The sequence below is a fragment of the Physcomitrium patens genome, chromosome 11 (genome assembly GCF_059467195.1).
Source record: "Physcomitrium patens ecotype Gransden chromosome 11, ASM5946719v1, whole genome shotgun sequence".
NCBI lineage: Eukaryota > Viridiplantae > Streptophyta > Bryopsida > Funariales > Funariaceae > Physcomitrium > Physcomitrium patens.
Window position 1 is genome coordinate 17,348,951 of NC_143420.1, and position 14,449 is coordinate 17,363,399.

The following is a 14,449-nucleotide window of genomic DNA, read 5'->3' on the forward strand; positions in this document are numbered from 1 at the left end:
TTTTGAGGACAACGCACATTTTTTCTTGCCAAACATTACACATAATAATAAATGGTTTTTAAAGTGTTTTAACCAATTATTGTTATTATTGTTCTTTATTTTATTTTCTTTCTCTCAATTGCTTTTATTTTTACTTTATTTTTACTTTTTTATTTCTTCTTGCCAGAGAGACATATCCACCATGCTGAAATTCCTAAATATTTAATTTCCAATTTTTAATGGTGATTTTTGTTAGTTTTATTTTAAAACATTGTCAAAGTTTTTGTCATATCATTTCTTTAACTATTTATTTTTACAAAATTAGCCTTTAATTTTTAAATGTAATTTTTCAAATTGAAAAAAAAATTAATAAGATGAAAACACTATAAGTAGATACTTAATTAAGTAGATAAATAGGTAAATGGATTACTCAATAAAAATAATTTTGGTTAATTAATTTTCACTACACTATAAAGATATAGATTTCTTTTCAGTATTCTCTTTGACCCATTTTGGACATATAGACCTATCTAATTTTGATTAGTGGTAGGTTACAAAACCAAGAATCCAACTTTTACAACTTACATCTATCAATGTTATCAAACTTCACCTAATTTTGTGATGCCTACAGGTGTAAATATGTTGATGAGGCAAGAAAAATTCAAACATTGAGTTGTAAGTAATCCACTATGTTTGAGTTAGATTTTTGCCACCATTCTTCCTTGTTTCTTCTCATCTCCAAACAATATTTAGCACATCCTCCATCTTTAAATCTTGCTATAATGACTTCCTAATTCACTAATGTATAGTCAACTGCCACATATGTACAACTCCACTAATACATAAATTGATTTTTCACAATTTATGCATATTAATTCCAAGTACAATGAATTATTTATATTATTCACAATTTAACATCATTTACACAAGACCCCAACCTATTTCCAACCACAAAATGTTAGAATTGGTTGACTGCAGAAATACCCCATCCTATAGTTTGAATATGGGGGTGGTTGACAATTGGTCTGCTACCTTATTGGGTATAATGCCTTACTGCTACCTTATTAGGTATAATGCCTTTAAGTTTGTTTAAATGTGGACTTGTTCAGGGCACCATGTCCTCAAATGCGGAATCTTCCAAGACAGTGGCGATCCACAGTGCCATGAATGTCGTATTTTCAAACACCGCTAACATGAGCAGAGTTCATGTCTAGGCTCCTCTGATCCGTGCCTTTCAACTGTACCCTCCTTCGTTAACACGAATCTCAAAAATTTCCTTGTTATTGATCAAAGTTAAGCAGGAATTCGTGGGTACAGTCGACGTTCTCACACATATGAATGCCACCCCCAAGCGGCCTCACTAAAGCAACCTACTGACAGACTTTGACAGGAATGCCGTGCAGCACAATTGGTGCAACGTACTCTGAGAAGACATAAATAACCCACCTGGACTGTAGCAATATAGTTTGATACCCTACCCCGGCTAGATATTTCGTGTTACAGTGTTGAAAGAACAAGCTTTCAGGCTTGTGTGACAAGGTTCTAATAAGTGAGGTCCTTAGTAGAAATTTATCCAGTCAGGGTCTTTATGAGGTTTGGAAGATGTGTGACAAAACCAGTAGAGGCAGTGCACTTTTGAATGAAATCCTGCAATGGATTCATGAGCGACTAGGACTTGAGAGAGAACTGAAAATTTGTTATGGATAGCAAGATTTATTAACAGATTATTGTAGCATTGAGACTTCTCCGAGCCGTCGAATGCTGCGAGAACTGTTGTGATTGCAAGCATGTTTTTGATCTCTACCTTAAAATAATCAAAGTAACGTGACTAAGAATAGTTCATTGGGTCCCAATTTCCACACCAAATAATGATATATTCTCTAAAAACTCATTGATTTCTAAAACATTTTACAACATTCTTTCACACTAAAATTAAGGGTCGAGAATTGGTTATTTTGTGACTAAAAAGGACTCTTTGCCGCTCATACGGTACGAGTATCATCTACGGAGTTGATGACCTCTGACGTTGGCACCTTTCACTCGAGCGTTAAGTTCTTCTACATCGTACACTAGGTGAGCCAAGCCTTCAGTTTGTCTGCGTAGACATGGAAACCCAAGTTCGACTTAGAAAACATCTCTATGTTACGGACAGGAAGTGCCAGTGACGCAAGAGCATAGTCGCAAGAAAAAGGAGAAAAAAACGTACTTCGAAATTTCCGAATTAATTAAGAGGGACATGTTCTTGAGCTGGCCAATCAGGTTGCTCAGATCGCTCAACGCTTCATCGTCCTGGGCTACCAGAAAGAGATCGGCACTACTATTTTCAGAACAGTGTGATGGAATTTCTAAAAACACAATTCAGAGATGCAAGAAAGACGAATTGAAACCCCATTGTGACATGTTCCGAGGAATCGGGAATATGTGGTAAAAACCTCCATTAATGGATGCCGCACTTTGTCGGATGTCCTCTCCACCTTCACTGGTATGAGATCCTCCCCATCCTCCTCACAGGAATAGCTACCACGGTTCACCTCTTTCGGGACCGAAGCTGAAGAAGCAAAATGCGCAGAGCTCACTTCAAGCGCATCATCGTCGTCATCAAAAGGGTTGACGTATGAAACCTCGCTGTCAGATGTCTCAAATGGGTTTGTCGACTGCTTCCCGCAGTGCCCCACAGCCATGGCTGTCTCAAATGGGGCTTTAATTCAAAGATATTGAAAAACAAAATCTTCTCGATCACTACACCTTAGCCACTGCTGAACAAACAATTCAAATCTGTTGACTTCCGCAACCTTCACCAAACCACACGAGACGCAGAAGACCTCACAATACAAACCTCCTCTAACATCCGCTCTGTGAACTCCAGAACCCTCAATGAGCATGCCACCAATTCGTAACTCCTGAGAGGCTACAGCAACTCCGGATCTCAGCGAGAATTCTCACCAGCTGCGATAATCAGATAGCTATTCTTCCAGTACCAACAGGCTCGATAATTGGCAACGTCCACAGCAGCGAGAGTCTGGAGCGGCTGCCCAGAAAGAGAACTCCGAGCTGGCTGGTGGGCGACACGGAGCAGATTATTGTAGCAAATTGGAGTTGACAGAGTGACGGTGGAGGTGTGAATGAAGTTGGCGGTAACGAAAGGACAGCTGCCAACGGAACTGTTTGAGAATTTTTGAAATTTGGACCGCATTTGCGCAGTTATCAAAGACCGTGAGCCACGTCGCCAATAAGGTGTAGGACAGCACCAGTGACCGCGAGGTTCCGGCACCTTGTCATCATGCATATTTAGTGTCCTGTACATTATGGTTAGTCCTCAGTGAATGTCGCCCAGTTGTGCTAACAAGTGGGATTAAGACTGGGATAATTGGTTATCGAATTTTTGCAACATTTATACAAAGTTATTTCGGAAACGTTTGCCTGTGACAGGGGCTAACGTTTGTCGTGTTCATGGGGATATCATTTCCGTAGGCCGGAAAATTATGCCCGATGTTACAAGGGAAGCATCATTAATCGTTTTGATTGTTCGTGTTTCAATTCAGAATCTGAATGTTTACGTCCCGCACAAACTTGACTGTTGTATTGGTGGAATTAGAAGAGAATAAAATATATCTGTCAGTAGTGTATCAGTGAACAGATGGGGGCCGAATAGTGTCTCCGGATAGTGATTCTCAGTCATGAAAGAGGATTTCAAAGATGCATTTGCCTTCACATAGCAGTTGATCACTGCTGGGGATATGAATGAAGCATGTTTGTGAATAATCGCAACGCATGGGTTTCAACTTAAATCTGACATGTTCTTAATGTGAGACTCTTCCAAAACAATCTTGGTCAATTGGTGTGTGCACACGCTCGACTTTGTTTTACATTCACTGGGAGTCGAATAATTTGACTACAGAGACATGAAGTTGATACAATCCCTATGGCAACATACTTAGCCTCTTGCATACGAATGAACCAAGCATGCATGCACAAGACCAGGTGAAAGGAAACTTCATTTACTCCATTGTTGACAACGAAGAGAGCTTCCGAACGGCTGACTCAATTCACAATGTTCCGCTGCCTAAACACAACTAGAATGTAAGCAATGTACAGCGGCAATTAGTTTTTACTTGCAGAAATGAAAAGAAGAATCATTGCGAGCAGATGGAGAATGGTTGATGCTGATTCAGATTTAGAAGAGGGGCGAGATGGAGCCCATAATTACAAAAGTGGCAAATGCAGGGCCTGATGATCGACTAATCCTCTGGGATGGATCAGAACGCGTGAAGGTGTCAAGGTGTCGGTGATTCAAGTGATACGTGCGTGATTCACATGTTGAAGAAGCATTTGATGAGGCGGAGGATGCCGTAGGTGATGAGCATGGCCAGCCACCCGCCAGACAGAACCCGGAAGGCTGCTTTGAATATGTTGGCACCACCAAGACGGGCACCGATGGCGCCGAAACAGGCGAGGGCTAGGGACGCGGAGGCGACAATGGAGGCTAGTCGGTAGGGGTAACTGGAGATGAAGGAGCCCGCAAGGAGCGGCACTGCGCCGCCGGAGGCAAAAGCGATGGCAGAAGCGAGGGCTGCTTGCCCAGGATTAGAGAGCTCGTCCAGGTCAATGCCCAGCTCGTCTCTGGCGTGAGCCTTCAGAGCGTCCACTCTGGACAATTCCTCCGCCACCTAACAAACATTTTTTTCATCACGCGAGAATTAGTTTCAAAGCGAGTCTTGAAGCGAGCTGAGCGAATAGTATATTTTAAAAGTTAGGTCACTGTATTGAGAGTCATTGTTGTTACCTGTTTTGCGAGGTAATAGCTGAGGCCCCGACTCACGTAGATCTGCGTTAGTTCTTCCAGCTCCACATCGGGGGCAAGGAGAAGCTCCTGCATAACGTTCATGTCATCCGGTAAATGAGGCTAGATTCCGTAGAGTCGAGGATTGACACTTACCTTTGAAGATCATCAGCAACAAACTTCCGTTGCATTGCGGTAGAGAAAGAGTTAACAGGTATAACAGTCACGACGACATACTGTATTGCAACATCCAGTAAATCATACTCCATCCTCGAATCTGCAAAGCGGGATACAAACCTTTTTCTACACTGTAACATGAGCCCAGAGTGACTACATGAACGTATGTCATAATATCAGATCTTATCTGGTTTAGAAACCAGTGATGGTTGCGGAACGACTCGATAGAGATCACCGTGATCTGAGGGTGCATGAGCTCATTGCAACCACCATGATCTTGAGAGACGGTACGAGCTTCACACACAGGACACCTAGCACCCAGAGGATGCACGTTTTCCGACCCCCATCCCAAGAGACTTCTATATCATTCCCCTGGATGATTTTATGGAAGGCGGGCACTGACACAATATTCTCGAAACGGGGCACTTGTATGAGGAGAGGGGACTTTCATTATCATCTCATTAGCGGTTGATAATTGTGAGGTTGGCGTCTGTTATATCATCTAGAGATCTGCACGATCCCAGAATTTATGTTCTCTGGATACTACATATATCTCGCGCAACCATGGCTCCGTAACATCCCTCTAGTGAAGAAAATAATCGTTTAAAAAAAGAAAAACAGAAATGAAAAGAAAAGAGACAGCTGATAGCGCTATGAATTTATGTGACTGGCATGTACAAATAAGTTTCCATAACAAAATAAAACTTTTGCAGACTTATTTCATTTTGCATAGCTGGAAACGTATGTAAAGGAATCGGAAGTTACGATTTAACCATGAGAACTCATAACAAGACACGACAATGACAAGCATGGGAATCTCCTATCTGACGAGTAGAATTTTATTGTAGAGGAATTCGAAAGAAACGCTGAGTACCTTACGCTCGATATTTAGATCAGCGAGCTCGCTATCGCGTTGCGAGAACACAGACACGAACTCCCCGATTGCCATACTGCAAGCGCCGGCGACGAGTCCCGCAACGCCACTGATGACGGAGGCTCTACCGCTCTCGGCCATGACCACCGCGTCTACGCCAAGCATCAGGGATGTGATGGATACCAGGCCGTCGTTACCACCCAGGACCAAAGCTCGCAGCCAAGGCGCTCGGTGCGAGTAGTGAGGGGACTTTTTGGGAGCTGTGATTTCATCTTCAAGCGGTGCCTTGGATGAGGTTGGGGTAGCGAACATCGGCCTTTCCTCTACATCGTAGTTGGAAGGACGGCCATGCAGGTACGTGATGCGTCTGGAGGCTGAGAGCTCGGTGGCTTGGTCTGCAATTGGAACCCCCATTGTGCTAGATAGAGTTTGAAAATGCAGAAGTTCACTTGTAAAAATGAATGTGTCGGAGAAGAAACAAAAAATGTCGGAGACAATGTGTCACCGTTTCAATGTCGACGTTGTGCTGAAGCGTCGAAAGGACCGTAGGAATTACCGTAGCAACACTAAACCTCTACGCCTTCGATTACCGAGAGTCTGACTTCCATAGAAGCAGTTCGATAAAAACCTCTCTTAAACCACAAAAGCAGGAGGTGATGGACGAAACTAGCGGTTTGGCCTACGAGCATATACAACAGCAGCAAAACCTGCTATTGGCTGATAAACCAGCCACTGCTTTAACCGCACTGAACGGTAATAGCAGCTAGTACTGTCTGTGAGCACCCGTACAACTGCAATGCTCAGTGATTTGCAAAGTTGTGCACACTGATTATCACCATGAACAAGTGCAGGACTGTCGTGAACACCACTAAGCGCCCGAGGAACTTCCACGGTGGTATACGTTCTCAAACTACAACTATCAAAGGCATGTGAAACAGAAGGTTTCCTCCCTCATCGATTAGAACCTCGGACTCTGCATCTCCCACTGGCCTCCACCAGATTGTCAGACTCACTCCTGAAGACCTCTTTCTCATATAACTTGGCTCCGGACTCAACGAGAAAACTAGCAAAGAGTAAATCCACCTTCAAGCTAGTTGTAACTTCAGTCCCAGAGCTCAAAATCTCATGGAATCACCTCGCCTAGCCCTCAGGTACGAATCACGAGGTTTAATTTCCCTCTATTCAACTTGAGAACTGGAGAGATGAAGATCAACCCAATTTGCGCTTCAGAAAAATCTCTTCACAATGCACTTAAACTGCAAGGGGGAAACGATAAGGAAGTCGCCTCACAGGAGCTGCTGCAAACGAGCCATAGTCTGAACGCGGCTGGCTCAATGCAAGGCTCCCGCGGCGACCGAGCTGAGAGCGCTGAGAAGCGAGGGCTGGCAACTGGGAGAGGGGATGCTGCTGCAGCTGATACGAGAGAGCTGCCGCGCATCCCAGAGTTTGTAAAGGACCCAATGGGGCCCGGAGGGTGAGCGTGGAGGCCACACGAGCCACCACAAACCGTCCGATGAGGGATCCACGGCTCACGGCGGGCAAGCGGGCCCCGGCAGCGCGTGCCGCCCACTCGCGGAGGCGTTACTGGTTGGGGAAGGGGGGGGTGGGGCTGGCTGGCTGGCTAAGCGCAATGCAAAGCATGAGAGAGAGAGAGCCTAGAGCGTCGTCACGTTGAGCAGGCCATTAATCTGCAGGTTAGTCATGATCCCCCTCCGCGTGATTCTCCACTCCCTTTGCTAATTTACCCTCACGATCCCCCCATTGCCCTGCAACCCAACCACCCCACCCAGCCAGTCAGTGAGGGAGGGAGTGAGGGAGAGTGCATAGGAGCTGCTCCACCACCACTGAAGCGGCGCAGCTCCTGCGCGAGGAAGCGCCACGCCTGCTCCTGACCCCACCCCCGCCCCCGCTCCCGCGGCGCGTCACCACCCCCTTGTCTCCCTCACCGGCCCCGCACTCCCTGTGTGTGCTATCTGCTTTGAACCCTGCCGTTCCCAGTTCCCAGTTCTCATTTCCTGCGCTTTGCAAATCGGTGCTTGTCAGTGTTATTAAGTCGTGTTTTTTTCTCTCTTCTGTTTTTTAGGGAAACTCGGGTTCTAGAAAGATTGGAATGGTAAATTAATTTTATGGTTGGAGAATGGTTGTTTTTATGGGGTCTTTTGTGGTTAGAAGCCCATTTTGAAAGGTAATGGTTCAAATGTTTTATCAAGGTCCCCTTTGTGGTTACAAGATATTTGTCTTTTGGATAGAATATAAAATGGGAAGAAGACATGAAATGTACCGAATCATTCTTGTTTGTTTTCACAATTAGTCTACATGTGTCACTTCATATCTTGATTCTAAAAATTGTAAGAGGTTTAAAAAGTTGATGCTAGGAATTTTTATTTCAGGAAATTTGGCAATTTTTGACCAAGCTTCTTGATTTTTTTTAAAAACCTCATTTTAATATGGGTCCAAAACAAATTCTAAGGGGCAATACTGTTCATGCTATGTAGTGAAAAAAAAGTGCCATCCACCTTATTTTTCTTCTTATGGCCTTTGGGCTAATTTTTTTTGGGTGTAAAGCCAAGTAAGACTTCTTGATTTCAATTAATGAAAAGATTTTCAAAATTTTGGCCTCTCACCTTGTCCTTCTAAGCATAAAGATCTCTTGATGTGTAGAAAAAGAATTCTTTTTTTGTATGTATGAATGTGTATATATATATATATATATATATTAAAATATTTTTATTTTATTTATGATCAAATAATATATGTTTATTTTTTTTGAAGCTATAATTACCATAAATCAATTTTGATATAATATTGATTTTTTGATTTTTTGATTTAAATATCATAATATTTTAGATACATGATAAATTTCATTTTTTTTTTGAACATATATGTTTTTATTATTAAAAAATCTATTTTTCTATCTTTAAAACTTCTTAAAAGGTATGAATGTGAAAAAATTATGAATCAGCTTAGATTGTTTATTCAATTAAAATAAATATAACCAGTACAATAAATGGTATTAGTTTTGTAAGAGAATTATATTTCCAGAAAACTCACCAACCTTATAATAACAATAATATTTGCCTTTGAATTATGCTTTTGTATTAAAGTTGGTCTTGTGTTTTTATATATTATCATTTTATAATAGTATTTTATTTTATTTTTTGGGTTAAAAAGTTATTTATTTATTTATCAATAAAAGAGGTTATTGCTTCAAGAGCAATGTGTTAAAGCAAGCTTTTGATATGTAGTAATGAATCACAATGGAATTGAACATAACCAAGAATCACACAAATGCTTTTTCACAAAAATATGATAACCTAACAAAATAATAATGATACTAAGAAGAGTAATAAGTAAGAAAAGAAATACATATTATTCATACACATATGTTACTTGCAAAAATAGTAAAGTAAATACTTAGAACCATGAAAATGCAATAGAGAAGAAATATTCAATTTATATATTTTAAACAGTATATATATAAGAAGTTAACAATGATTTATTTATTTATTTATTTATTTTCTCTGAATCAGAATTATTATGAAACACTATGAAATTAAAAAGAAAAAGAAAAAGAAAAAGAAAAAAGATTGTTTAAAGTAAAAATTCCCCTGTTTTTCTTGTACATATCCAATGATCTAGTTAATCAAATGATTGTTTGTAATACATTTCACCATTCTTGATAGTAATGAAAATTTATGAAACTGTAAAATAAACAAGAAAACACAACATTATCTGGTGAGTGGAGAAGATTAAAAAGTTGAAGATATTTCTAATTATATCCGAAATGTATTTGGTAGTACCATTTATTTTTCCCCTTAATTACTCGTCCATAACTAAAGTTGTTCATTCATTTATGTATATTTCTATTTTATCTTTAATTTCAAAATCTAATATTGAGGAAATGCATAAGGTAGTGACAATTGCAACACTGCATTTTCCATGCTACATGGTTGCTAGAAGTCATATGATGAATTTCAAAAGTGGATGACAGCAGGGATACATCCAAAACAAATGTGGTGAATTCGAACAAATATTTTTATACTCGAGGACAGACAACAGTGTTCTAAAAACATATAAAGACATGCTAAGAACTTATTTTGTGAGAGTTATTTCCACACAAGCAAAACACGCAATGTTGAGGAGCCATGCGCGCGGGATTTGGAAGCCTTACGTAGCATGGCGTCATAAGAAACCCGGCCAGGACAGGGACCAGGCAAGTAACGGACCGGGTATCAATAGTGAGGGCCATGAATAACCTCCTCCTCCACCTGCTCTGCCCCTTGAAACCCCCCCCCCTTCATCAAATCCTTAAATGGATTATCAGCTCATTCATTCTTCCATATTCTGAGCACGCCAACCGAACGCCTTCACTGCCCATCCCACGAACGTCATCCACGAAATTGGATGAACTATTGGATGAAAACGGTCACCGATTCCCGAATCGCTCCAGGAATTAGGGATGAACGTGGTCTCTGACGTGACTCTAATTCTTCTTCAGTCATCCGTTCCCCTCACGTTCTCATGAAGGAAAGGATACGAAGCAGGTGGTGGTAGAGGCGGAGCCACATGGGCTGGGGATTGGCAGAGTGGTGGGGAGTGGGAACGGGGGTGAGAGGGCAGTTAAGAGCCGCGGCAGGGTGCCTTAATGTCTCAAGGCAGTCCAGTCCAGTCCCCTGACCTCCCTAATAAATCTACGCTGTGGTGTTCCCTTCCTTTTACTTTTATCGTTGCCTTCCTTCTCTGTTCTGCTCTGTTCCTTTTGCTTTTTGTTTGTTTTATTTGCTTTTGTTTCTCTTCATCTGCCCATTTCATTATGGCACCCTTCTCCACTCCACTCCCTTCCCCAGCCCTGCCAGATTTGACTTCTCATAAAACAAGGAAATGGAATTGAAAGTCGCAATCCTTTTTGACTCTCTTTTCTTTGCCGGGCAGATATGCATGCTAACACTAGGAAAAAATCAATCCAAAACTTAAAAAATCCGTAAATACAAGAGGATTTTCTTAATAAATTAAATTTTGTACATGTACATTAAACTTACTAATCATGACGTTTTCTAAACATCAAATTTGCTACGGCAAGACTCAGAAAGTTAAACAAATAAGTTGAATTAAATAGTAATGGAATATATACCTGGGTATTTTGAAAGCCCATATCAGCTTTTATGAACTTACATCTGGGGATTCCTCAGGAATGCCCCAAAAAGTCCAAGTGACATAGAGATGACATGAGTCAGGAAGCTTTTCTTAGTTTTACATGTTCCCTTTGATTATGTTGCATAATGCCTTTGTGTGTGTGTTGGAAAAGGGCCAACATTTGTGCAGTGAGTCTGCAGATATGGTGGCAGTCACAATTGAGAAGAATATGAGGGTTCCCTGCCAAAGTAATTAATGTTCCATAGCTTGGTTGCTTCTCTCCATGCCTTCTCTTGAAAACTCAACAATTAATGATAAAACTAACGATATATATATATATATATATATAAACCCTAAACCCTGAACTCTAAACCATGGCATGCTTTCATGCAATGTGTAGGTCACATGTTTCTAATTTACATTTTTTAATCTTGTTTTCTAATAACGTCCTTTAAGCACCATGTCAGGATTTGAATCAGATTCATTTCTGGCCAAGTCAATTGAGAAGCTTGGAAAACCAAATCCCAAAAGTGTGTATCATTTAATTTAATTTTAATAATTTATTTTTTTCCAGGTTTTATAACACATATATTTTCTTTTTTCTAAGCACCATGAGTGGACAGAAATCTTACTGTTGGTGGCCTGCAGCCACACGGATTTAATTTTTGATTTATTTACTATTGTTGTTATTATTACTGTTGGAACAAATGGAGATGTAGACATGAAACCTAACCCCTTGTAGGGTTTGGTGTGTTGTTGTGACGGTGATGCTATGACAACTAATTTGATGTCCCTGAACATTTTGCAAAATGCAGATAGCCAAGGAAGGTTACATCCCTTTTAATTTTTTCAGAATCCAAGGCTCAGTCTGTCCTCTGTTGTTTTTGCATTGCTTGGGAAAGAAAATAATATAAAAAAAATAAATAAAAGGCCTTGCAAATGTCATTGTGCTATTGCCACCAGAACTTGCCATCCACTCAATGTATTTTTTCAAAATTTTCATCCCAACCAATTCTTCTAATATATATATATATATATATATATATATGTGTATACTTCAAATTATATTTTGAACAACACCCACATTATGGAATTTAGTTATAATATTTTTTGATTAGAATAACATAAATAAATAAATATTTTAGGTGAATGATCAGTTATAATGGTTATAAAAAAATTAGCAATATACTATATATATAATATATATATTTTTTTTACTAAACACATTTAATACCACAAATATTTATCATCATAGTTAAGATTATTTTATAAGATTTTCCATCTATTAAATAAATGTGTTTGAATATATACTCATAAATTTATAAATAAATTATAATTATATCATAAAAAATATATTGGAACTATATTATGATTTATTTATACTTTATACTATTTATAAAGACCAAAGCTTCTGAAAAATGATTATTAAAAAAATTAACCACAAACTTTTAAAACAAAATTTTAGACAAAAAGACTTTTTGAAAAATTAATTACACTTAAAAATTACATCTACTATTATCTTCATCCTTAATAATATATATATATATATATATTGATTTTTTTTTACTAATTTCATTATTTACTAATTTATCTATGATATATAAATTATAAGTATAAAATAATTTAAATTTTTTTACAATAATAAAAGAAGAAAATTCTATTAATTCAATTTAAAATTTAAACCAAAAATTATGATTTAAAATTTTATTTTTAATAATAAATTAAAAATATAAGTTGATAAATAATTGGACTTGTTTTTAAACTTTGTTTAAAAATGAATTGTATTGCACATGTGCATTCAAAGTTACATAGCCTAATATCAATCTATTTTGTTGATAGAGACAAAAGAAGATATTACATAGAACTATTATGAAAAAAGCTACAAGTAACTAAAAATTTACATATGTGTATGAATTATGACTACTTAATTATAAACAAGAAATTTCTTTTTACAAGCTTGAATATTAATTTATATTTTAATGAAACTATTTTTGGATTATATTGTTTTATTTTTATTTTTTCTTTTTTGGTCAATATATGTACATATTTAATATTTTTTTATATTTTAATTTTTTATCAAATTTAATTTTTGTATATTATATAAAGTATAATTACAAGAATTTTATATTTTCTTAATTAAAACTTTTAAAAAATTACACTATTTATTTATTTATTTATTTATCTTTTACTATTAAATATATAAATTTATCTTATAAATAAGTTGTAGAACTAGCAACCAATCATATACAACTAATGTTATGGCATTGACTTTATAATGTTTTAATTTATAAAAGAAAGTTTTAAAAAGCTTTTATATATATATATATATATATATATATATATATATATGGTAATCATTTTATAATTTTTTTTATAATTTTTTATTCAAATTTTATTTAACATTATTTTTGTTCAAACCAAAAATATATAAAATGTAGTATAATAAGTATTTAAATAGTCAATATTTTTATAAAGATGTAAATAGTTACTTTTGTTACCTACTTATATATTGAAGATCAACAAGATCTTGTATAGTTGCCACGACATAGTAAGTTTCTAATAGTCAAAAGATAACAAAGAATTAAAAGATATTACTATAATTGTACCTTAGATTTTAGGTACTGACTAGGTTAAGAAGAATCTAGGATTTAGTGGGATGTAAGAAAGAAGGATAAAAACAATTGTAGATGAAATTCATTTATAATTGATGTAAACTCTAGCTATAAGTAAAGAATGTTAGAAGTGAGAGTCATCTCATTTTATATTTTACTTTGTATGCAACCTTATTGATGGTAAGTATTGTGGCTTCTAACTTCTCTTTATTCAATAAATTATCGGCCTACTCACATTTACTTGTGTGTTTTGAAGTTATATGAAGTCTTTGTTGTTGTATGGAGTAGATTATGTTATTTTTGCTAAAATTAGGATTTAAAAATTCTTAACTTTTAGATTTAAATCTAAATCTAGATCTTAATTTGTTCTTACTTGTTGTTAAGAGTATTTTAAATTTGGAATATACTTTATACTTATAGAATAGATAAATAAACTTTGTGATAAGTTACTGGTTGGTTATTGATAACCTTGAGAATTAGACTGATGGTTAGGCAGTTTAGTTGGTAATAGTAGATTGTTAGTGGAATAAGTGGTTAAGAATTCAAAGGGTCATAACCTTTGGAATCCGCTGGCCAATGGATCATCTTTTTGGTAGGATAAATAGGTCGAAGAAAGAGAGATCGGAGCCAGATAGTGAGAGTCGTAAGCCCAGGTAAGCTTGGTGCTAACTCTTCATTTTTTTTACTTTTATTATTTTTTTATGAAGAATTGTGATTGAGAGAAGTATTGTTGAATTGATAGTCGTAGAATGGATTATGAGTTGAATCAAGACGGAAGTAGTAAGCCTTGATATTTTATAGTTTGATAATTGATTTCAGATAGCCAAAGTACAGTCAATTGTGACACTAACAGACCCAATTTATATAACCAGTCTTTCTCCGTGTTCAAACCCA

At 37.4% G+C, this 14,449-nt stretch overlaps 2 protein-coding genes across 2 annotated transcripts; both read right to left on the minus strand.

Annotated features, from left to right (window-relative positions):
• Window positions 1–1,654: 1,654 nt before the first annotated feature.
• On the minus strand, window positions 1,655–3,075 carry LOC112288418 (uncharacterized). Its single transcript, XM_024532568.3, has 4 exons — window positions 2,923–3,075; window positions 2,412–2,732; window positions 2,186–2,268; window positions 1,655–2,074 (listed from the first exon to the last, which is right to left on the minus strand). The coding sequence occupies exons 2-4, from the start codon at window positions 2,658–2,660 to the stop codon at window positions 1,978–1,980; spliced, it is 429 nt and encodes a 142-aa protein (XP_024388336.1). The 5' UTR covers window positions 2,661–2,732; window positions 2,923–3,075; the 3' UTR covers window positions 1,655–1,977.
• An 886-nt stretch (window positions 3,076–3,961) lies between these two features.
• LOC112288346 (vacuolar iron transporter homolog 2) lies at window positions 3,962–6,663 on the minus strand. The gene is made up of 3 exons (XM_024532459.3): window positions 5,811–6,663; window positions 4,763–4,849; window positions 3,962–4,646 (listed from the first exon to the last, which is right to left on the minus strand). Exons 1-3 carry the CDS (start codon window positions 6,222–6,224, stop codon window positions 4,290–4,292), a joined length of 858 nt encoding a protein of 285 aa, XP_024388227.1. The 5' UTR covers window positions 6,225–6,663; the 3' UTR covers window positions 3,962–4,289.
• Between the last annotated feature and the right edge of the window lie 7,786 nt (window positions 6,664–14,449).

Excerpts from the sequence above, each read along its gene's own strand:
- LOC112288346 (XM_024532459.3), bottom strand. The coding sequence starts at position 6,224 with ATGGGGGTTCCAATTGCAGACCAAGCCACCGAGCTCTCAGCCTCCAGA. Across the intron at positions 4,850-5,810 it reads ATCTAAATATCGAGCGTAAG|GAGCTTCTCCTTGCCCCCGA; the intron begins GTACTCAGCGTT and ends AACGTTATGCAG. Across the intron at positions 4,647-4,762 it reads GCTATTACCTCGCAAAACAG|GTGGCGGAGGAATTGTCCAG; the intron begins GTAACAACAATG and ends AATGTTTGTTAG.
- LOC112288418 (XM_024532568.3), bottom strand. The coding sequence starts at position 2,660 with ATGGCTGTGGGGCACTGCGGGAAGCAGTCGACAAACCCATTTGAGACA. Across the intron at positions 2,269-2,411 it reads TGCGGCATCCATTAATGGAG|GACGATGAAGCGTTGAGCGA; the intron begins GTTTTTACCACA and ends CTGGTAGCCCAG. Across the intron at positions 2,075-2,185 it reads ATTAATTCGGAAATTTCGAA|ACAAACTGAAGGCTTGGCTC; the intron begins GTACGTTTTTTT and ends ATGTCTACGCAG.